Source organism: Hakea prostrata, chromosome 1 (genome assembly GCF_041222555.1).
Source record: "Hakea prostrata isolate BN-2017 chromosome 1, UWA_Hpros_2, whole genome shotgun sequence".
NCBI classification, from domain to species: Eukaryota; Viridiplantae; Streptophyta; class Magnoliopsida; order Proteales; family Proteaceae; genus Hakea; species Hakea prostrata.
The window spans coordinates 77,629,815-77,648,789 of record NC_142600.1 but is presented as its reverse complement, the minus strand read 5'-3'; the positions used below and the strand labels follow the sequence as shown (position 1 = coordinate 77,648,789).

General features: G+C 38.7%; 1 protein-coding gene across 1 annotated transcript; it reads left to right on the top strand.

Moving 5' to 3' along the window:
- The first annotated feature begins 3,618 nt into the window (after nt 1-3,618).
- Nucleotides 3,619-18,928, top strand: NUDX14 (nudix hydrolase homolog 14). The gene is made up of 7 exons (XM_089142542.1): nt 3,619-3,919; nt 4,223-4,328; nt 4,540-4,617; nt 14,655-14,747; nt 14,834-14,926; nt 17,731-17,829; nt 18,151-18,928. Exons 1-7 carry the CDS (start codon nt 3,657-3,659, stop codon nt 18,376-18,378), a joined length of 960 nt encoding a protein of 319 aa, XP_088998668.1. The 5' UTR covers nt 3,619-3,656; the 3' UTR covers nt 18,379-18,928.
- The last annotated feature ends 47 nt before the right edge of the window (nt 18,929-18,975 follow it).

The following is an 18,975-nucleotide window of genomic DNA, read 5'->3' as shown; positions in this document are numbered from 1 at the left end:
CGGGGCGGTCCTCCGGGGGTCCGCACTCAAGGATGTAGCGTTTTGTTATTAGTATGGTGTATTATACTCCATTTTCTTGGCTGTCTTTGTTTAACCATGGTTTGAAGTTCTGAACCCTAGGCACATTCCTATCTAATATAAATTGGATTATTGATTTCACAACAAAAGAAAAGGCTCTAGAGTCGCAACATGTTTCACATAGTTTCAGGTATTGACATCTTATCATTCGATGCAAATGATAATGTATCGATTTGAACCTCCTGGATACTGATATTGAATTGATATTTTGTTAGTTCTATCTATAAGGAAGAGATATGATCAGGTCAAAACTCTAAGAAATTTTCAGGATGAGTCTCTACGATATTATTAATTCATTATGATACCAAATCACATAACATATTGATGTTCGTGACTTCATGTCTTTGTTTTCATATTATGAACTACAACCATTTCTTTTATATATACTAGTAAACACACTCACGTCAATTACACAGGACTTTTCGCTCATCTTCTTTCTTTTATCACTTAGGAGCCGTGTGAGATGAAAGTCTCATGCACAGTTTTGAATGAAAGAAAGAAGATGCAAAATGCAAAACGAAAGTAGATCGATTTTTTTCATTCCAAAGGAAGTGCATATCTTACCCGGATCTTCTTCCATAATGGTATAGAACAATGGTATTATTGGTGTAAATACACGAATCACTTTGAATACAAGAAGCCGAGTAGACTTATTGGTCCTTTTTTATGATTAGAGAGAACAACAGTAAGTATAGATTCTTATCAGAAAAATTATCTTGTGCAAATAAATTGTGTTTTTAATTATTTTTTAAAGATGAAAAAATTTTTAGAGTTTTTTTTTTTTTTTAATGAACTTTGATTGTTAGTGAAGGGTGAGAGTTGACAATGGAGAGACAAAGAGAAGTGGTCGCATCATCTCTGCTTTGACTTGTAATAGAAAGCAAAGGATGTGAATTGGCTTTTGATATCAAAACCATCATCCTATTTTGTGTCTATAGAATAAGTCAAGTTTTTTGTCATCATACATTTTCTAAACCTTAGGTTATGCTCAAATGAGGTTCTTGAAGTGCCATGTTTTCTTTCATAAATAAGTCTACCACTTTTGTTGGTTTCCTTATGTTGGCTTTGCCTTCCAAAATCTTGAAGATTTGCTTTGTTTTATTCCAATCAAGAGATATCAGTTAAGGAATATTTCCTTACACAACTGTTGAGTTCTTTGACCTTGAAGGGGCTTACAATGTTGAAGAATAGTCGAAGTTTCCAGTATACTTATACACATGTAAATGATGGAAAGATAGAGCATTATTGCCTTCTACAGTCTCTCACTGCATTCTAATTGAATATTGGGAAAACCATTTTCAAATTCAATATCCTAATTAAAACCTATGAACAATAATGACATGAAGTGTTTAACCAAGGGATTTGATTACCTATAACCTCAACAGATTCAAATTATTTTCTTATCACTTATGTTCAAAGAGGGTCATCCCATTGAAGTCTGAATTTTTAGAGATTTCTGTTTTGCAATGTAAAGCCTTTGTACACTTGAGACCACCCATCAACCTATACCACAAGAGAGAGTGCAGAAACAAAAGTAGACAATGAGAAGATGCATATGCAACAACCATAAGCTAGAATTGGAGAACAAGGTTAGGATTTCATCAACTTTTTTTCTTTTCTCAGTAAGAGGATTTTAGGAGCTTACCTTCTAATGTCAAACCAGGGATACCAGATGATGATACTTGGTAACTTAAGAGCACTAAGGTTTTGAGACAACCACTCAGCTATTAAGAATTGATTCCAAGGTTTTGAACAAAATATTAAAGTGAAGTTTAAGAGAACTTATCAAAATACCCAAATCTTTGAGTTCACTGTATAATTGAAAGAAAGACTTACAGGTTTGCCATGGGGTTGCAAGGGTTCAAATTCCTTGAAGATGATCAAGAAGAACAAATGAACATGAAATGGAGTGAATTATATTAGTTTAAAGTGAAATGAAATAAACTATATTAGTTTAAGGCTTACATGTGAAAATTTAATAGAAACAATTGCCTCCCCCTTTCCCCTCACATATAGGAAACTAAAATTCAGCTCCTGCTACTTCTCTATGAATTGATCTACCATCAGCATTATTTGTGAATGAAGGTAAAATTTGACAATTTAAGAAACTCTTTAAAACATCCATAAACAGAATGAGTGAGAGAATCAAAATAATGAGATAATTATTTTTTGTTTTCACCGAAAAAAATAAAAAGAATATTATTTTTTGTTTTCACAATAAAAGGAGATAATTATATTTGACAATTAATGTTTTTATGGTCAATTTTGACCAAATAATAAAATTTAATTCTTTCAATATAATAGCTTTGTGAATAGTCTTTATAAATAAGAAAAAGGATAATTTTGTTAAATGAAAGATTTGTCACAAATTAAAATACGTACTTTTATATATAATAATAATAATAATAATAATAATAATAATAATAATAATAATAAATGTACATATAAAAATTTACTTCCAACCTCATTTTATTAAAAAAAAAAAAAAAAATCTATTTGAGGGGTTGTTCGTTATGCTTAGGGCCAAAGTCAAAGTTACTTAAGTGTGCATAAGTTGGCTAAGCAAACTCAAAAAAACCCATGGAATAACTTGGCCAAAGTTAGTTAAGTGTGCATAAGTTGGCTAAGCAAACTTAAATCCTTGAAAAACCATGGAATAACAAGATATATATATATATATATATATATATATATATATATATATATATATATATATATATATATATATATATATATATATATATATATATATATATATATATATATATATATATATATATATATATATATATATATATATATATATAATCATCTTTTGCAAAAGAACAATAGAAAATTGCATTGGCACCCCAAAATGGAGGTTTTAAAACATTGATACCTGATTTTAGCAAATTGCACTAGCATCCCAAAATGGAGGCTTTAAAGCACTAACATCTCACTTTATATTTAAAAGGAACAGAGACCCCAAAATTAGATTTTCATTGAATATATTTGTTAAATTTGTCACTGAAAACCTTTCAGATACTGTTTATTATAAGGACATTTTGAAAAATAAATAGTGATTTAATTGTTTTTAGTGATAAATTTGATAAATATATCCAATAAAAATTCAATTTTGGGGTTCTATGCTTTTTAAACATAAAGTGAGGTATTAGTGCTTTAAGTCATTTATTTTGGGGTGCCAGTGCAATTTGTTCTTAAAAAATAGAGAGACCCCAAAATTAAATTTTCATTGGATATAGTTGTCAAATTTATCAATGAAAATAGTTAAATTATTATTTATTTTAAAAAATATCTTTATTTTTATAATAAATAATATCTGAAAAATTTTTAGTAATAAATTAGACAAATATATCTAATAAAAATTAAATCTTAACTTTTGAAATCAAATATGATATCAATGGTGGCCTCCATTTTGAGGTAACCGTGCAATGGAGAAAATCAATATCATGGTATTCGCCAACGCGACTTAGAGGAAGTCAAGTCATGTAATTCTTTTCTACCAAAAAAAAAAAAAAAAAAAATCATGTAATTCTTTAGTAAAACGATCCGCTACGCTGCCTGCAGGAGCTGAAGGTATGATGACATTAAAGCTTTTTCATTCTTCGAGGCTCTCTTCCACTCCTCTAGCTTCCTGTGCACTCCAGCTATTATCTCAGAAGTTTCCCAACTCTTTTCCTTCTCCGTTTCGTAGGAGAAAAATTAGGATTTCTGCAACAATGTCTACGGTGGAACACTCGCCTCTCACCCACACTATCAGCCTGGCCGTGCCTGCAAAAGGAGGAGTAGAAGAACCTATCCAGATCATTGCAGCGCCTGGGATTTCCCAAAATGAATTCAGGTTCTTCGCTTTTCCTTTTATCATCAGTTCGTAGGCCCTTAATTTCATTTGGGCTTCCGGTTTCAAGCTTGGTTGATTTCTTCTTCACAGTAGCAGTTCTAGGATATGGGCCCTCTAGAGTAGGTTAAGCATAGTGTTTACTCAACGAAGGATTCGAAAAAAAGAGCATTCTGACAAAGGGGAAATTTTTGGATAGTGAGAATGGATAAACAGGATATACTATACATTTCGTTTTCATTCGACTTGCAGATGACCTATCAAAGCAAAATTAACCCTAGATAGTTTTTTTTTTTTCGGTTGCAGGGATGCTATTGAATCCTCTTTGTTCAAGCAATGGTTGAAAAACATGCAAAGTGAAGCTGGTATTTTAGCTAAAGGAGACATGTCTATGAAAAGTGTACTTATTCAGGTAATTCTTTTCTGGGCATCAGTTTGTATTGTGTGCGAGTGTTCCCTCTCCCATAAGTATATGCACAAACACATAATTCCCATCTCTTTTGGCATAACCTTCGATTCATTTGCCTGGAAGAAAAAAAATCCCAGTGAAGTGCTAATGATAGTTCTCATCTAAAATGAAACATTCCCACCTCACAATTCTAATATGTTTCTATGGACATCAGGGAGTAGATATGTTTGGAAAACGTGTTGGTTTCCTAAAGTTCAAAGCAGATGTTATTGACGTTGAAACTGGGAAAAAGGTATTTGATTGGTATCTCGATTGAAAGAATTCAGCTTTATGGAATTAAGTTTGTCTTTTGTAAATCATTTCTGGGAATCAAGTTGCTTTTTCTTTCGGAAGCATACTTTGGCGTCTGACATCAGGAATACTGGGCTGGCTGTATTTCTGTTCTACTTGATAATAGGTTCTTAAGAACTGTGCTGCTTGGATCTTTTCTCCTTGATTACATTTGCAAGTGTTAACAGTTCATGATATTAAAACCTAGGTTCACGGCCTTATCCCCATAGATTAAATACTTGCATGTTTTGTAATCCTAGCAATAACTATAAGAAATATCATGCACAATATTAATGTTGGAGATAATAAAATGATGAATAATTTAGAAATAAAAACTAATCATTGACAAAGAACCACGAAAGGAAGCTTTGAAATAAAATAAAAGAATGCATATCTAGAGGCAACTGCTATGTTTTCTAAGGAATATGAATTGGTTTGCATTAATGATGCCAAAACAAGGGCTGGACATATAAATAAAGAAGTAAAGCAGTCTTTTCAGTTTGGGGTGAACCGGATGTTCGCTCAAACTTCAATCGTCTTCCCAAAACAGGCTCTACCTGTTGCCACTGGAAGTATAAAGGCATGTAAAAGTGAAGATTGAAAAGGCCTTATAGCCTGATCATATCCAATTTAGGATTGAGATGGCTGGAATTTAGTCTGTATTCAAGAACCTGGTTTTGGAGCCCAACCCAATCAGCCAAAAACGGAGTTGGTGCACTTATTTTTGGTTAAGCTGGTTGACTTGGTTGACTTGGTTGACTTGTAGCCATGTTTCTTTGTGAAGCATCCAGTTACAACAAATACTGCGATCTTACTGAGATATGCTCAAGATGCTGAGATACTAACACACACATCCTGTCATGTCTTATAACTTCAAAGAAAGTGAGATTAGGGATCTTGTTGATCTTTTGATATATGACATTAAGGTCACAAAAGAAATGAGAAGGTTGATAGAGTCATCTGAACCCCTAAATTTTTGGCATACAGATGGTCAAGCCAGGCACCAAACAATTAAGTGACCATCTTCAATGGAATAAATGGGTTATGGCTTGAGAAGAGCTACAATGAAGGGATAGTCCCACTTCTTGATATAATCCTAGGTTGAAAGGGATCAACTAGGACCAATAAGTAAGATCTCTTCAAAACCAGCCAATTCAACTTGGCTAAACTGAGTGTGGGGCTCACTTTGTGGTTAGGGCCAATGGTGGGATCATGTCAAGTGGAATTGGAGGGGTATATGCTAAAAGATATAACTAAATATGGTGTTAACTATGAAGTTATGGAGGATTCCTAGTAGAAATATGACTAAAGAGTGAAAGAGTAATTTTGGGAAATCAGCTGGGTGGATGGCTTTGGAACTTGGATCAGCCTCTCTTAGTATTTGAAGAAGATTCAATAAAAATTTCACCAGGTTTTAACGGTTATATTTGGCTGTGTAGAATCTATGTGAAAAAACACCTCTTGTATGTTCTCTTGGAAGATAGCTGCATGTCACGGCCTTAGTTCTTGACTAAGCCAACCATGCTGGCATTTAACACTTACTTGCACTAAGTTAGCCAAAAACCCAACTAGAGAGAGTAGAGAGAACTTAGAGCTTTGAAGAGAACCTTGAAAAATCTTGTATTGATCACTTATTGAATGCTTTATACGAATGACACTCTACCTTATTTATAGGTGAGGTAGGATACAATGAATGGTCATGCTTATGTACAAGTGTCTATCATTTAATGGTTATGAACATCCTAGTGGGTTTAGATATTTCTAGGGACATTTCTAGAGACACGAAATTTTCTACTTGTAAGATTCCTCTAGAATCTCCCTTCTTTCTAGAATGTTTTCTAAGTTTAGTCCATTAATAATTTTGGTTAAGTTGGGCTAGGCCATGTGTGTCCCATTCATACTATACCATTGGGCTCATAACAAATTGGGCCATGTCATAATAAATCGGGCTGTGTCATTCTCCCCCACCTAATCCCTCGACGTCCTCATCGAGTCTTGTTTGTGGAACCTCCTTATGTGCTTTTAGAACTACCATAATGCATCTTCCAGTCCTCAACTTGCTTCGCTTTTGGGCAATTCCTTCCACTTCACCAAATACTCTCTACTCGAAGGTACTCTACGCTTGCGCATCATTCGATCTGCCATTATGTACTCCGCCTCCTTGTCATAGGATATTGTTATGCTTACAGGTGTCATTGTAGAAGTCCCACGACTAGGATCCTCCACATCTCCTTGGTAAGGTTTCAACATATTTGCGTGGAAGACTTGATGGATCTTGAGCTTTGGTGGTAGGTCTAGTTGGTAGGAAACCTTACCTACCTTTTTCACAAGCTTGAATCGGCCTTCATACTGACGGACCAACCCTTTGTGCACTTTCCGTAGGGACTTAAGTTGTTGTTGTAATAACTTCACCATGACCATGTCCCCAACCTCAAAGTTTGCGGGTCGCCTATCTTTATCGGCCCACTTCTTCATCTTCTTTATGGCTTTGTCCAAGCTTGGCTACATGGAGCTTCTCTCGCCACTCCTTGGCAAACTTGTAGGCTGAGGGGCTCTTTCCCATATAGTCTATCATTTTCTTGTGCGGCGTCAATGGTTGTTGGCCCGTGGCAATCTCGAATGGACTTTGATTTGTCATCTCATTCCTTTGGAGAGTGTAGGAGAATTGAGCCACATCTAGCAACTTGGTCCATTCCCCCTGGTTAGCACTCACAAAGTGCCTTAAGTATAGTTCTAAGAAGTTGTTGACACGTTCCGTTTTCCCATCCGTTTGGGGATGAAAGCTCGTTGATTAACACAACGACGTACTCGACAACTTTAACAGTTCGTTCCAAAACCTCCCATAAAGCGAGGATCACAATCACTTATGATTGATTGGGCACACCCCAATACTTCACGATGTTCTTTAGGAATAACCTTGCCGCTTCTTCTGCCGTACAATCCCTTGGTGCCGCCACAAATGTGCCATACTTAGAGAACTAATCTACTACCACCATAATCGACTCACATCCTTCCAACTAGGTGTAGGCAATGGCTCCAGCAAACCTTGTGGTAGTTGTTGCTCCACCTTGTCTTGTTTACAAGACAAGTCCTAGCCAATAATAAGCTGCCTTCAATAGAGCATGTGTGCGTTTTTGCCTTGATTGGCCAGCCCACTTGGTGTTGTGGCACTCACATATAAGATTCCTCCTTAGGCTGTTCCACTTTGGAACATAAACCCTCCTCTTCTTGGCATAGAGAACACCATCCTTCTCCCAAAACCGCCTTGTTTTGCCTTCCATGGCTAGGGCGAGTAAGCTCTTAGCCATTGGATCATGCTTGTACCCCTCCTTGATAAAGCTCAAGAATTCTCTTTCTGGTTGGCTAAGAGATGCCAACTCTGCCTTCCCACTTAGTGCGTTAACCACCTCGTTCGCTTTCATGGGTTTATACTCGAAGGTGAAGTCAAACTCCACCAAGAAGTCTTGCCTACAAGCTTGTTTTGAGCTCAATTTCTTTTGGGTTTGGAAGTAGCTAGTAGCCACATTATCCGTCTTCACTACGAACCTCGAACCCAACAAGTAGTGACATCATGTTTGTAGGCAATGAACCACTGCTGTCATCTCTTTCTCGTGCGCGGTATAATGCCACTGCGTTTCATTCAGCTTGCGGCTCTTGTATGCAATGGGGTGCCTTCTTTGCATTAGCACACCCCCAATGGCAAAGTCCGATGCATCAGTGTGTACTTTAAATGGCTTGCCATAGTTTGGTAAGGCAAGATGGATTCCTTCATCATTGCCTCCTTCAAATCATTGAATGCAACTTGACAAGCATCGGACCACTCCTACGCCTTGTTCTTCTTTAGTAGATTTGTGAGGGGAGCTGCCCTCTTTGAATACCTTGCTATAAACCTCCTATAGTAGTTCATAAGGCTTAGGAAAGACCTCAACACCAACCTTGGTGGGCGCCTCCCATTCTTGAATTGCTTGCACCTTGCTCTTGTCCATCCTCAATGTTTTGCCCCTACCTTGTGACCTAAGAACATCATCTCCTCCTAGGCAAATGTGCACTTCTCCTTCTTTATGTATAGTTGATTCTCTTTTAGGGTTTGAAGAACCAACCTTAGATGTTGTGCATGTTCCTCCAACATGTTGCTATAGATGACGATGTCATCCAAGTACACAACCATGAACTTGTCGAGATAAGGGTGGAAGATCTTGTCTATGAGGGTGCAAATGTGGCCGGTGCATTGGTGAGGCCAAAGGGCATTACTAGGAACTCGTATGCCTCACACAAGTGGTAATACCCTAACTGCAAATCTAACTTGGTGAAGTATCTTTGCACCGCCAAGCCTATTAAAGAGATCTTTCAATCAACAGAATGGGGTACTTTTTTTTAATAGTTACCTTATTGAGTGGCCAATAATCTATTCGAAGCCACAATGAGTCATCATGCTTTCGTTTGAACAACATGGGTGTGCCATATTGTGCCTTCAACGGTCATATGTAGCCTACATCCAATAATTCCTTAAGTTGCTTGCTTAACTCTTCCAACTCTGGCAGGGACATCCTATAGGGTGCCATCGCTGGTGGTTTGGCACCCGGCTCCGACTCAATTGCATGGTCCACCTCCCTCCTAGGTGGTAGTCATTTAGGTAGCTCCGGGGGCATCACATCCTTGAACTCCTCTAGGGCTTTCTCAATAGCTTTAGGCAACATATCTTCAAACCATAGTTGTCACGGCGACGAGGCGATGCGAGGCGGTTTTAGCTTGATGAGTCAACGAGGCGCCCTCAGAGGCACTTTTGAGGCTGTCGAGGCGTTTTAAGTGAAATTTTTACTTTTTAGTGTACATCTCATACACTAATTCATTATAAACCTATCTTATATATAATAAAAAAAAATTAATATTAGCCATTTAGCCTACCTCAAGTCATCCAACATACTACAAACCACACATAGTAAGTCCTAAATAAATTCCAAGTATCATACTATCATTTACAAGAATCAAGATACGATAAAATGTAACTAAATAGTAAACACATAGATGCATGAGCAAAACAAATAGACACTAGACAAATAGAACTTGGTCAAAGGAATAGATGAGCAAACAATTATGGTTGAATGCCATTCTATCATTCTATGAGAATACAATCACTGCTGAAACCTCACCTAGATCCAGCAATCAATCAAGCAATTGTATAAGCATAGACCAATAAAAAAACAGCAATCCAGATTCACTTGCAGTAAAAATATGAAGAGAATAAGAGGAATTTGTATTGAATTACAGATCTACCAAATTAGTAGTACTCATGACAAAGAAGACATAATGGCTGCAACATCCTCTATACTAACACTTGAAAAGCGAAAGAAACACTTACCAAAGACTGCCCAAATAACTTTAAGCCTAAACAATAACAAAAACGGGAAACAGCCAATGCAGACTTAAACCAAGAGGAAATCAAAACCAAAATTCCAGAATAACAGAGGAGTAAGTCAAATAGAGCACACCCGACATGTAACTATCTAATCAGTTAACAATCTCCAAACATAAATTAAAAGTAGCAACTTATAACATTGTTACAACGCAGAAAAAAAAAAAAAAAAAAAGAAGCATTCTGGCAACATACCATCGCTTGAGATGGTGACCAAAGTTACCGGAAGCCGCTACAACTTGGTTGCTGCAGGCTCTGCAACTATGGTGGCTTTCGTATGAGCCTATAAGGGGGAAAAAAAGAAGAAGCAAAAGTAAGAGAGTAGCAGCAAGCGTCGATCAATTTTGGACCTTCCAAACTGAAAAAGAGAGTATAGTGGTGTCGCCGGTGATGTTTCTGGCTGTCGCCGGCGTCGCTGGATGTCGCCGTCGATCGAGTGGAACTCTGGAAGATAGTAGTTGGCATCGATAGAAGAAATGAAAAGCTGAAAGAGAGTAACAGCATCTCTGATTGTCGCTGGTGATGTTTTTGGCTATCGCCGGAGTTGATGACTGTTGCCGGAGTTGCTGATTTCGTCGTCGATCAAGTGGAAGCTGAAGAGAGTAGCAGAGGGAGAGGGTCGAGAGGTAGAGACGATGAGAGATTAGGGGCTTAGGGCTCGCAAGAGTGAAGAGTCTCGAGTGAAATTCTCGGGTTTTCTTCTTTTTGTTTTTTTTTTTTTTTTTTTTTTTTTTTTTTTGATTTAATGTTAGAATGATCCCATGTATCTCATGTAAAACTTATATAAGCACTCAACCATTAGATGACCCCCAATTGGAATCTAATTTCTTTTGGCCTTTGATTTGGAGTAAAAATATGGTGGTTTTTAAAATCCACAAAGGCGGTCGCCTAGGGGTCTGCGGCGTCTGAGGAGTCTGAGGCGACCACCTTATGGACTCCACATGAGGCGCTTCTCGCCTCATCCCCTCAAACTCCACCAAGACGCCAAGGCGTGGTGACGCCTTGACAACTATGCTTCGAGCCATTCTCTTTGTTTTCGAAGGGTGTCGCCAAGTAAGTGACTTGCCCTTTCTTTATCCCTTGCTTTAGTTGTATTGCCGAATGAAGCTTTGGACCTTCCTTGGTCCCTTGCATCGTTGGTACCATATATGGTACACCTTCCTTCATAACGCACACCTTGCTTATAAATGGCATGGGTATGGCTTTGACTTGTATCATGAATTCCATGCCAAACACCAATTGAAAATCATCTATTGGCACCACCAACAAGTCTACAATTCCTTTCCATGCCCCAATCGTCATCTTGACTCCATAGGAGACTCCTTCGATAGGGCACGCCTTTGAGTTGACGACCTTAAGGCTTCCTCTTGCTCATTTTGAGCCCCAAATGCTTTGCCTCCTTTGTCTTGACAAAGTTATGTGTCGCCCTTGTATCAACTATAGCCCTTGCCATCTTACCATTGATACACGCCTCCACGTACATTAACCCCTTTTGTGATGTAGGGGCCTTCTCCTCTTTTTTGCTATGGCCTCCACTGCCTTGGCCTTAATGTCACCAAGCTGCCGTAGGTGATCCCACATGTGCCTCCTTTTCATTCTTGTCTTCGAGTAGCGGACTTAGAGCTTTCTGCTTTGGGCAATCCCTAACTCGATGTGGCCTGTCACAAAGGAAGCACTTGTCTTTGGGTTGGAATTTTTTCTTCTTTTTTCGCTTGCCACCTTCCTTGCTCGAAGAGGGTTTGCTTGTGCCTTCCTTTGTGTGGTCGGTCTTTGACCCCTTTTCTCCCCCACCTTTTCTGTTGTTGCTTTTCTTGGCCTTGGACTCATCTCTTTTGAACTCTATCAAGGACTCCGCTCGCTGCTATAGCCGTCGTAAGATCTTGCACGCCACGGCGTTGTAGCTCTTGCGAGGCCCAATTTTGAAGCCCGTCCATAAAGTCGAAGAGAAGTTCCTCTTTAGTCATACTCGGGACCTCCAACATGAGCATCGAGAACTCCTTCACGTAATCCTGAATTGACCCTATGTGCTTTAGCTTCTTGATGCTCTTCCTTGCCAAGAATGTGGCATTCTCTGGGTAGAACTGCTTCTTAAGCTCCTTTTTGAAGTCTTCCCATGTGTCTATGGTGCAAGTACCCCTTTGTATGTTGTTGTACCTTCATCACCACCATAGAGTTGCAGTCTAGGTGAGGTAAAGCTGCACGGTCTTGATCTTGGTGGGCTTGTCCTCTGTCAACATAGCCTCAAAGTAGCGCTCTATATGCCATAGGAAGTTGTCAACCTATTGGGCATCTTTTGTTCCCTCAAATGCTTTAGGCTTTGGCACCTTCACCTTTGGTGCATCAGGCCACATGTTACCTCCGATCATGGTTCTCCTACACATTGCCAACTTCCCACTCAACTCCTACACATGAGCTTCCACCATGGCGACCCCTTCCACCACTTGGGCACGAAGAGCATCGAACTGTTGTTGTTGTTTGTGCTCCATGGTGTTGAGAGCACCCAATAGGAACTCCTTGAGTTCCTCCATCCCTTGCTCTCCCTCATCGAGGTTTTCCCTTACCTCGGTCATCGCCACTTCCACACGGGTAAGAAGTGGTTCCATAGACCCCCCGACGTCAACGGACTTCTCTTTGCCCTTGCGCTTATCCTTGTTGGTGTGGATCTTCCTCCCAGCAACATTGAGCGCCTTGAATTTGCTCACCATAGTGCCTGCCCACAAGCTTGACGCACGCAACCAAAGCTCTGAGATCACAATTGTCACAACCTTAATTCTTGACTAAGCCAACCACACTGGCACTTTGCACTTACTTGCACTAATTCAGCCGAAAACCCAACTAAAGAGAGTAGAAGAGAACTTAGAGCTTTGCTTTGAAGAGAATTTGTATTGATCACTTATTGGATGCTTTGTACAAATAACATCCTCCCTTGTTTATAGGTGAGGAAGAATACATTGAATGGTCATGATTATGTACAAGTGTCTATCATCTAATGGTTAGGAGCATCCTAGTGGGTCTAGATATTTCTAGGGACATTTCTAGAGACAAGATATTTCTAATTGTAAGATTCCTCTAGAATCTCCATTCTTTCTAGAATGTGGGCTAAGTGTAGCCCATTAGTAATTTTTGTTAAGTTGGGCTAGGCCATGTGTGGCTCATTCATACTATACCATTGGGCTCATAACAAATTGGGCCATGTCATGCAGGTTTCATTTCCAGCAGCATCTTTGAACTTTAAACTTGAATACAATTGGGTAGATGCCATCATCAGGTTTTGGTGGAATTCTTGGGTGGCAGCTAGGATTATTAAATAAAGGGGATGAAGTATGGAGGCTTAGGTTAGATCTTGAATCAATTTGACTGGTAAAATAGAATTGGTGGGTTCCTGTGAAGGAAGATTACCAAAGTGAAGGGAGAAAAGGGGAAAGAGGAGAAGGTGACTCAGATTAGATCCCCTTATCTAGTACAAGTTTCCCAAGTTCTAACCCCTGCTGAAGACTGAATCTACATTCGAAGAAACTAGGACTTTAAACACCCAGCATCCACGATACTCCTGGGCTTTTGAACCACGAGGGAACCAGCATTTGGACTTTAAACACCAAGCATAATTGGTTAAGTAGACCTTAAGCACCAGAAAACACTCTTTCATTGAGAAGGAAGGCAGCAGCCAAGTTTGCTCATGCGAAAATTTGATTGTCACTTATTTCTCCATGATGGGGGTGTATAAAGGGCTAATAAGCTTTACAATGTAGAAGTCCTAGGTCTAATAGGACTTGAAAATCTTATTAAAATAGAAATACAACTCTAATTGACTAGATTACTAAACGGATGCAACTCTAACTAATTTGACACAAAATATAACTAACTTAAACTAACTCTTATCTTTTGGGGGATAAGAAATACATTTCTAAAGCGATATAAGTTTGATTCTATACTCAAAGTGGTCATGTGACCTCTAAATAAACCAATGTAATAACAAACAAATTAAATTGGATAAGATTCGTGTACCATGTTTTAGACCCATAGGGGAGTCCCATTACCAAGTAGACCCCTGGATCAAAAGGCCAACTCTAAGGTTGTTCTTAGGAAAACAAGCCCAGATAGGGGCTGAATCTTCATCACTTGTCTGAGGGCATTACCAAAAGACATCTTATAAGTTGGCCCAGTGAAGCATTCTACCAGTTGCTCAAACTGATTGCACCTGCGAGCCAGGCTCAGAGGTATTTTATACTGATGGGTTGCTCATATTGCTAACAAGACTAGGAGGAATCTACTGAGATAGTCCTGTCACATAAGATGAATATCAGTGGTGCAGCATTAAAGCCATAAAAGGATCTGGGGAGGCTAATAATAAGTTGGGTTGAAGTACTGAGAAAAACAGTGGTACGCCTTTTTTAACGTAATGTATTGAATTTTAGGATGCCCTGTTAAAAAAGTCCAATTTTAGAACCATTCAAGTTGTACATCTTTGTATTTCTATTTGTTTTTGCGTTACTTTATTGGAACAAATTTAAGCCTTTTTTTCCTCCCAATAGTCAAGTATGTTGATTAATGTTCTGCTTTTAAGCATATGAATTAAAACTTGTTAGGTTCCAAGTATTGTATTCTCACGAGGACCAGCTGTTGCTGTGCTACTCCTTTTGGAATCAGAGGGTGAAACTTATGCCGTACTGACAGAGCAGGTAGTTGCTAGTATTTTGAAATGTGTTAAATAATTCTTTGACTTAATTGTTATTTATTCATATTAATAGACCACATGTGCTTGCAGCCCAGGGTTCCAGTTGGGAGGGTTATTCTAGAATTGCCAGCTGGAATGTTGGATGGTGACAAGGGTGATGTTGTCGGCGCAGCAGTTCATGAGGTAAATTCCCTCTGACAAATCCACCTTGGCTAATGCTGTATATTTTTGTCTAATTGTCAGGCTATTGTTTGTTACCAAAAATATTCTTCTTCTCGTGTTTTTCAATATCAAATTGACATTGAGAGGGTGAATCAGTGCCTACAAAAACTTTTTAAACTTCAACTTGTCAACCATCACACTAACGGTGATATGTTCAAGCAAACACTGATTAGCAGGGCCAGTCCCAAGTTTACCAAGCTCACTCAGAGTTCAAATGCAAATCCACCTTGCTGCCACTAAATGGTCAGGTGTACCAGACAATGTGCACCCATTCTCCAACTCATACATACTCCAATGTGCAAGGGAAATATAAAGGATACAAATGACACCAGATGTAAGAAATTTGGCTGAGATGCCTATGTTCACAGAGCAGTGCCCTGGTTGTTCTACGTATATTGCCTGATGTGGTTGATTTCATCCTTCCTTCAGCCTACTAAATAGACTAGGGCTACAACCCCAATTTGATGTGTCAAAAATTTTAGATTAAAAACAACCCCTCCTCCCCCCCCCCCCCCCCACCCCCAAAAAAAGTAAAAGAGTACAGCAGGAGTACAAGTTTTTCATGATTTGTATGAACCAGCCAATTTAAACTAAGTGTGCAGGGTGGGATTGGTCATGGTTAGGTTTGAATGTATGGTTATGATCGGCAAGTGGTGGGGAATCTAACAGTGAAGATTTGGGATTCCACAATAGAGGTTTGAAGGCTAAATTTGAAATTCCAGCAAATTAGCTTTTGGTCTCCAGGTTTTGGAAAGGAGGGAAAACTGGCGATTTAGGGTTTAAAATTTGAATTTTGAAGGGGCTGGGTTTCCATTGTAATTGGCTAACTTGGGGTTGATATACGTAATGGACTGGGCCTTCATTGAGTGGGTTTCCATTGTAATTGGCTAATGGTGAAACTTGTGGTGTCATCCGTCTGATGAAATGATCCACACCTCCTTTCAAATCTGCCATTTGACCTACTCAAATTGATTGCAAAATCAACACATCTGCATAAACGTATGAAATCTCCAACCAGAGTGCATGTGTCTGTCACCCAATATTACTTTCCAATCACTGAAGTGATGCTCTATTATACTACCAATCACTGCTATATATATTTGGATGATTCAGTATCACTGCCAAACACTGTTCTGACCATCCAAGGATTTGGCATTAATTTGAGATCAGCCATAAACTGGAAATAGACAGAAAAGAGAGCATATTCAAGGAGTATAATACTGGAGCTGAACTCAGAAACTAACCTGTTATGGGGAGTTGTTGGGTAGTTATAGGACAATGCTCATTCCAGAAATCAGGTACGAGATCTTCCCAATAAGTACCAATGTCGACCAGCAACTGGAAACTGCAGGTAGTTGGGCTGTAGCTTGTAGAACACAGAAAGAAGAATAAAACCTATCTCATGTCCAAAGTATCTCACCCACTGTATCACATAGCTTTCTTGCAAAAAACGCAATCTTAAAACATCTTGATCAAATCATGAATGGCTTTAGCAGTCTTTGTTGTTTTGCATGGGCTGAAAGTAAACTCCTAACCATTCTATGGATATGAAAATCGAACTGTTACTATGAAGATGAGTACTAAAAGAGCTAGGACAACTTTCTGGAAATCAATCAGTAAAGAGAAATCTAGTAACAGACTGTTTCTACCTGAACTACGAATGCAAATAAGAAAATACTAAACTGGTGCATTTCAACTAAAAATAATTTGTAACAAAAGCCTCCACGCATACGTAATCCAACCAAATGCTCATTTCCTCTAAAATAAGCTTGTTAAGTTCCTTATCTGCATCTGCTGCCCACGAAATCAGGGTTTTGTTGAAACATTGCGTTTATTCCTTCATGCATACTGCTTAAAACTTGCATCAGAGAAACATGGCTGTATGCAAAATTACACATACAAACACATAACAATATGTCAATAACAATCCATAATGAAGTAGAGTAACATAAGAAAAACTAGAACATTCAGCAAAATAAATATATATGGTGTTTATAGTTCAATTATCATTAAGGGAGAAGCAACGGTTGGTTGTAGCTTGGGTGACATGGAAAACTGATGTGGTTTATAGATCGTAACTTTCCACCAATGGTTGAATTGGACAATTTGTGGATTCTTTTTATGTAAAATTGTATAGTTTTGATCCTCATGGGCGTCATAGTTCGTTTCTGTAGCCTATTCCAGTTCTCAGCCCCTCTGCACTGTTTCTTTTCTTGTTGGTTAAAGTGGAGATCTAGTCGTCGTTATTGCCGACAGCTTAAGGGAAGAGAAATTCTAGGGTGCTAGTTTCCCAGCTGATATCTTGAGTCCCTTTGTATCCAGGTTCATGAATTGAACCAGTACTGGCCCTGAGTAAATTGACTAGCTGACTCCTCATTCTTAACAGATTGTGACAAAGCAAGAATAAGTTCAGGCAGCACTGAACCAATAGCCTTGCTGAACCCATCTTAAATGGGTTGAGCTTTCTATGGGTCAGGACCAGATCATGGCTTCTTGGCAAGACCCTGATCAGATTTGGACAGACTTGCAATAGAGACGGGAAGGATGAGGTAGAGGGCCTCTAGTGTTTCGAAATGAACTTATTGCTGGATTCTTACTTTCCTCTATCATCTTCAAATTTTCTTATTGGTTGTGTCCACTTTAAAAAAGAAAAAAAAATCCAAGTGATAAGACTTAAATTCCTGCTTTTTTTGTTGTTGAATTGAAGGATTATAGATTTAATCTCAGGTTTTAATTTTAAGATGCTGTTGAATTGATTGTGACAGGTAGAGGAGGAGACTGGTATACATTTAAATCTGGAAGACATGGTTAACCTGACGGATTTCCTGGAACCATCAACTGGAAGCAGGGTTTTCCCTTCACCGGTATGTTGATTATTGCTTTCATTTATTGTGCTTTGCTTCCCATCCCCCTTCAGAGTACCAGTATTATTATTACAAGTTACAGGTAGCTAACTTCTTGGTACACAACTAACCTAAATAGATACTGCATCTTTATACAACCATGACCTATTAGTATTATAATGCTGAGCCTGGCCTACTAGGGTATGAGACGTAGCTACTTTGTTACAACTGCCTGTGCATGTTCACACTCCATCAAATAAAAAAAGTTTTTCCCCTTTGCTGTTCTTATTATCCCAGTCTTATCTATTATGTCCTCATCTGTACTTTGTTTTCCACTGTCAGGGTGGATGTGATGAGGAAATTTGCCTTTTCCTGTATAAGGGCAATGTCAAGCCAGAGGTCATTACAGCCCTGCATGGAAAGAAAACAGGCCTTCGTGATCGTGGCGAGCTGATTAAAGTGCATGTGGTTCCTTATAAACAACTTTGGCGTGTCACAGCTGATGCAAAGGCTTTAATGGCCATAGCTCTATACGAGATGGCCAAGAGAGAAGGGTTCCTTCCTTCCTGAATCTTACCTGATTCAATTTCTGTATCTGTTTAATGTTGTTCAGAATTGCATACTGGTGCGTCGTGATTCACTGCCCTGACTCATTTTATCAATCTTATGTATAGCAATCAGAATTTCATTGTCTTAGTTTAGAAACAATGGATCATGACTGGTGATAATCTGAAAAGAATCACACCATGGCCTGGTCCTGTATAGCTCGAAATGCAGTTCAAGTCTCGACTACATTGGCCTGCTCATATCCCTTGGTTTTATAATCTGTTTGATTTTAACTAAAAAAAAAAAAGAAGCAAGCTCTGGGGGAAAGTTAAGATGTTTGAATGCGAGGATGGCATTGTTCTAGTCTTCTTAGAACAGCTCCCCAAGATTTATCAAGTGACATGGTTCAGAAGCAAGGGAATAAGCGTAATTGTGAATGCAGCCATTCTCCTGTGATTATTTTTTTCACTACGAAAGAGTTAGTTTGGTTGACTTCTTAGTGAAGAGGTCACAGTTTCAATTCTAGCCATCCTTATTACAAAAGAAATCCCTTTTCTTTAGAGGTGTCAATAAAAAATTGTCGTGCCAAAGCTGCAAGCCTATCTTGAGCTTGTTCAAACT

Coding starts and splice junctions, on each gene's coding strand:
- NUDX14 (XM_089142542.1), top strand. CDS start 3,657: ATGATGACATTAAAGCTTTTTCATTCTTCGAGGCTCTCTTCCACTCCT. Junction 14,748..14,833: donor ATGCCGTACTGACAGAGCAG/GTAGTTGCTAGT, acceptor ATGTGCTTGCAG/CCCAGGGTTCCAGTTGGGAG. Junction 17,830..18,150: donor GCAGGGTTTTCCCTTCACCG/GTATGTTGATTA, acceptor TTCCACTGTCAG/GGTGGATGTGATGAGGAAAT.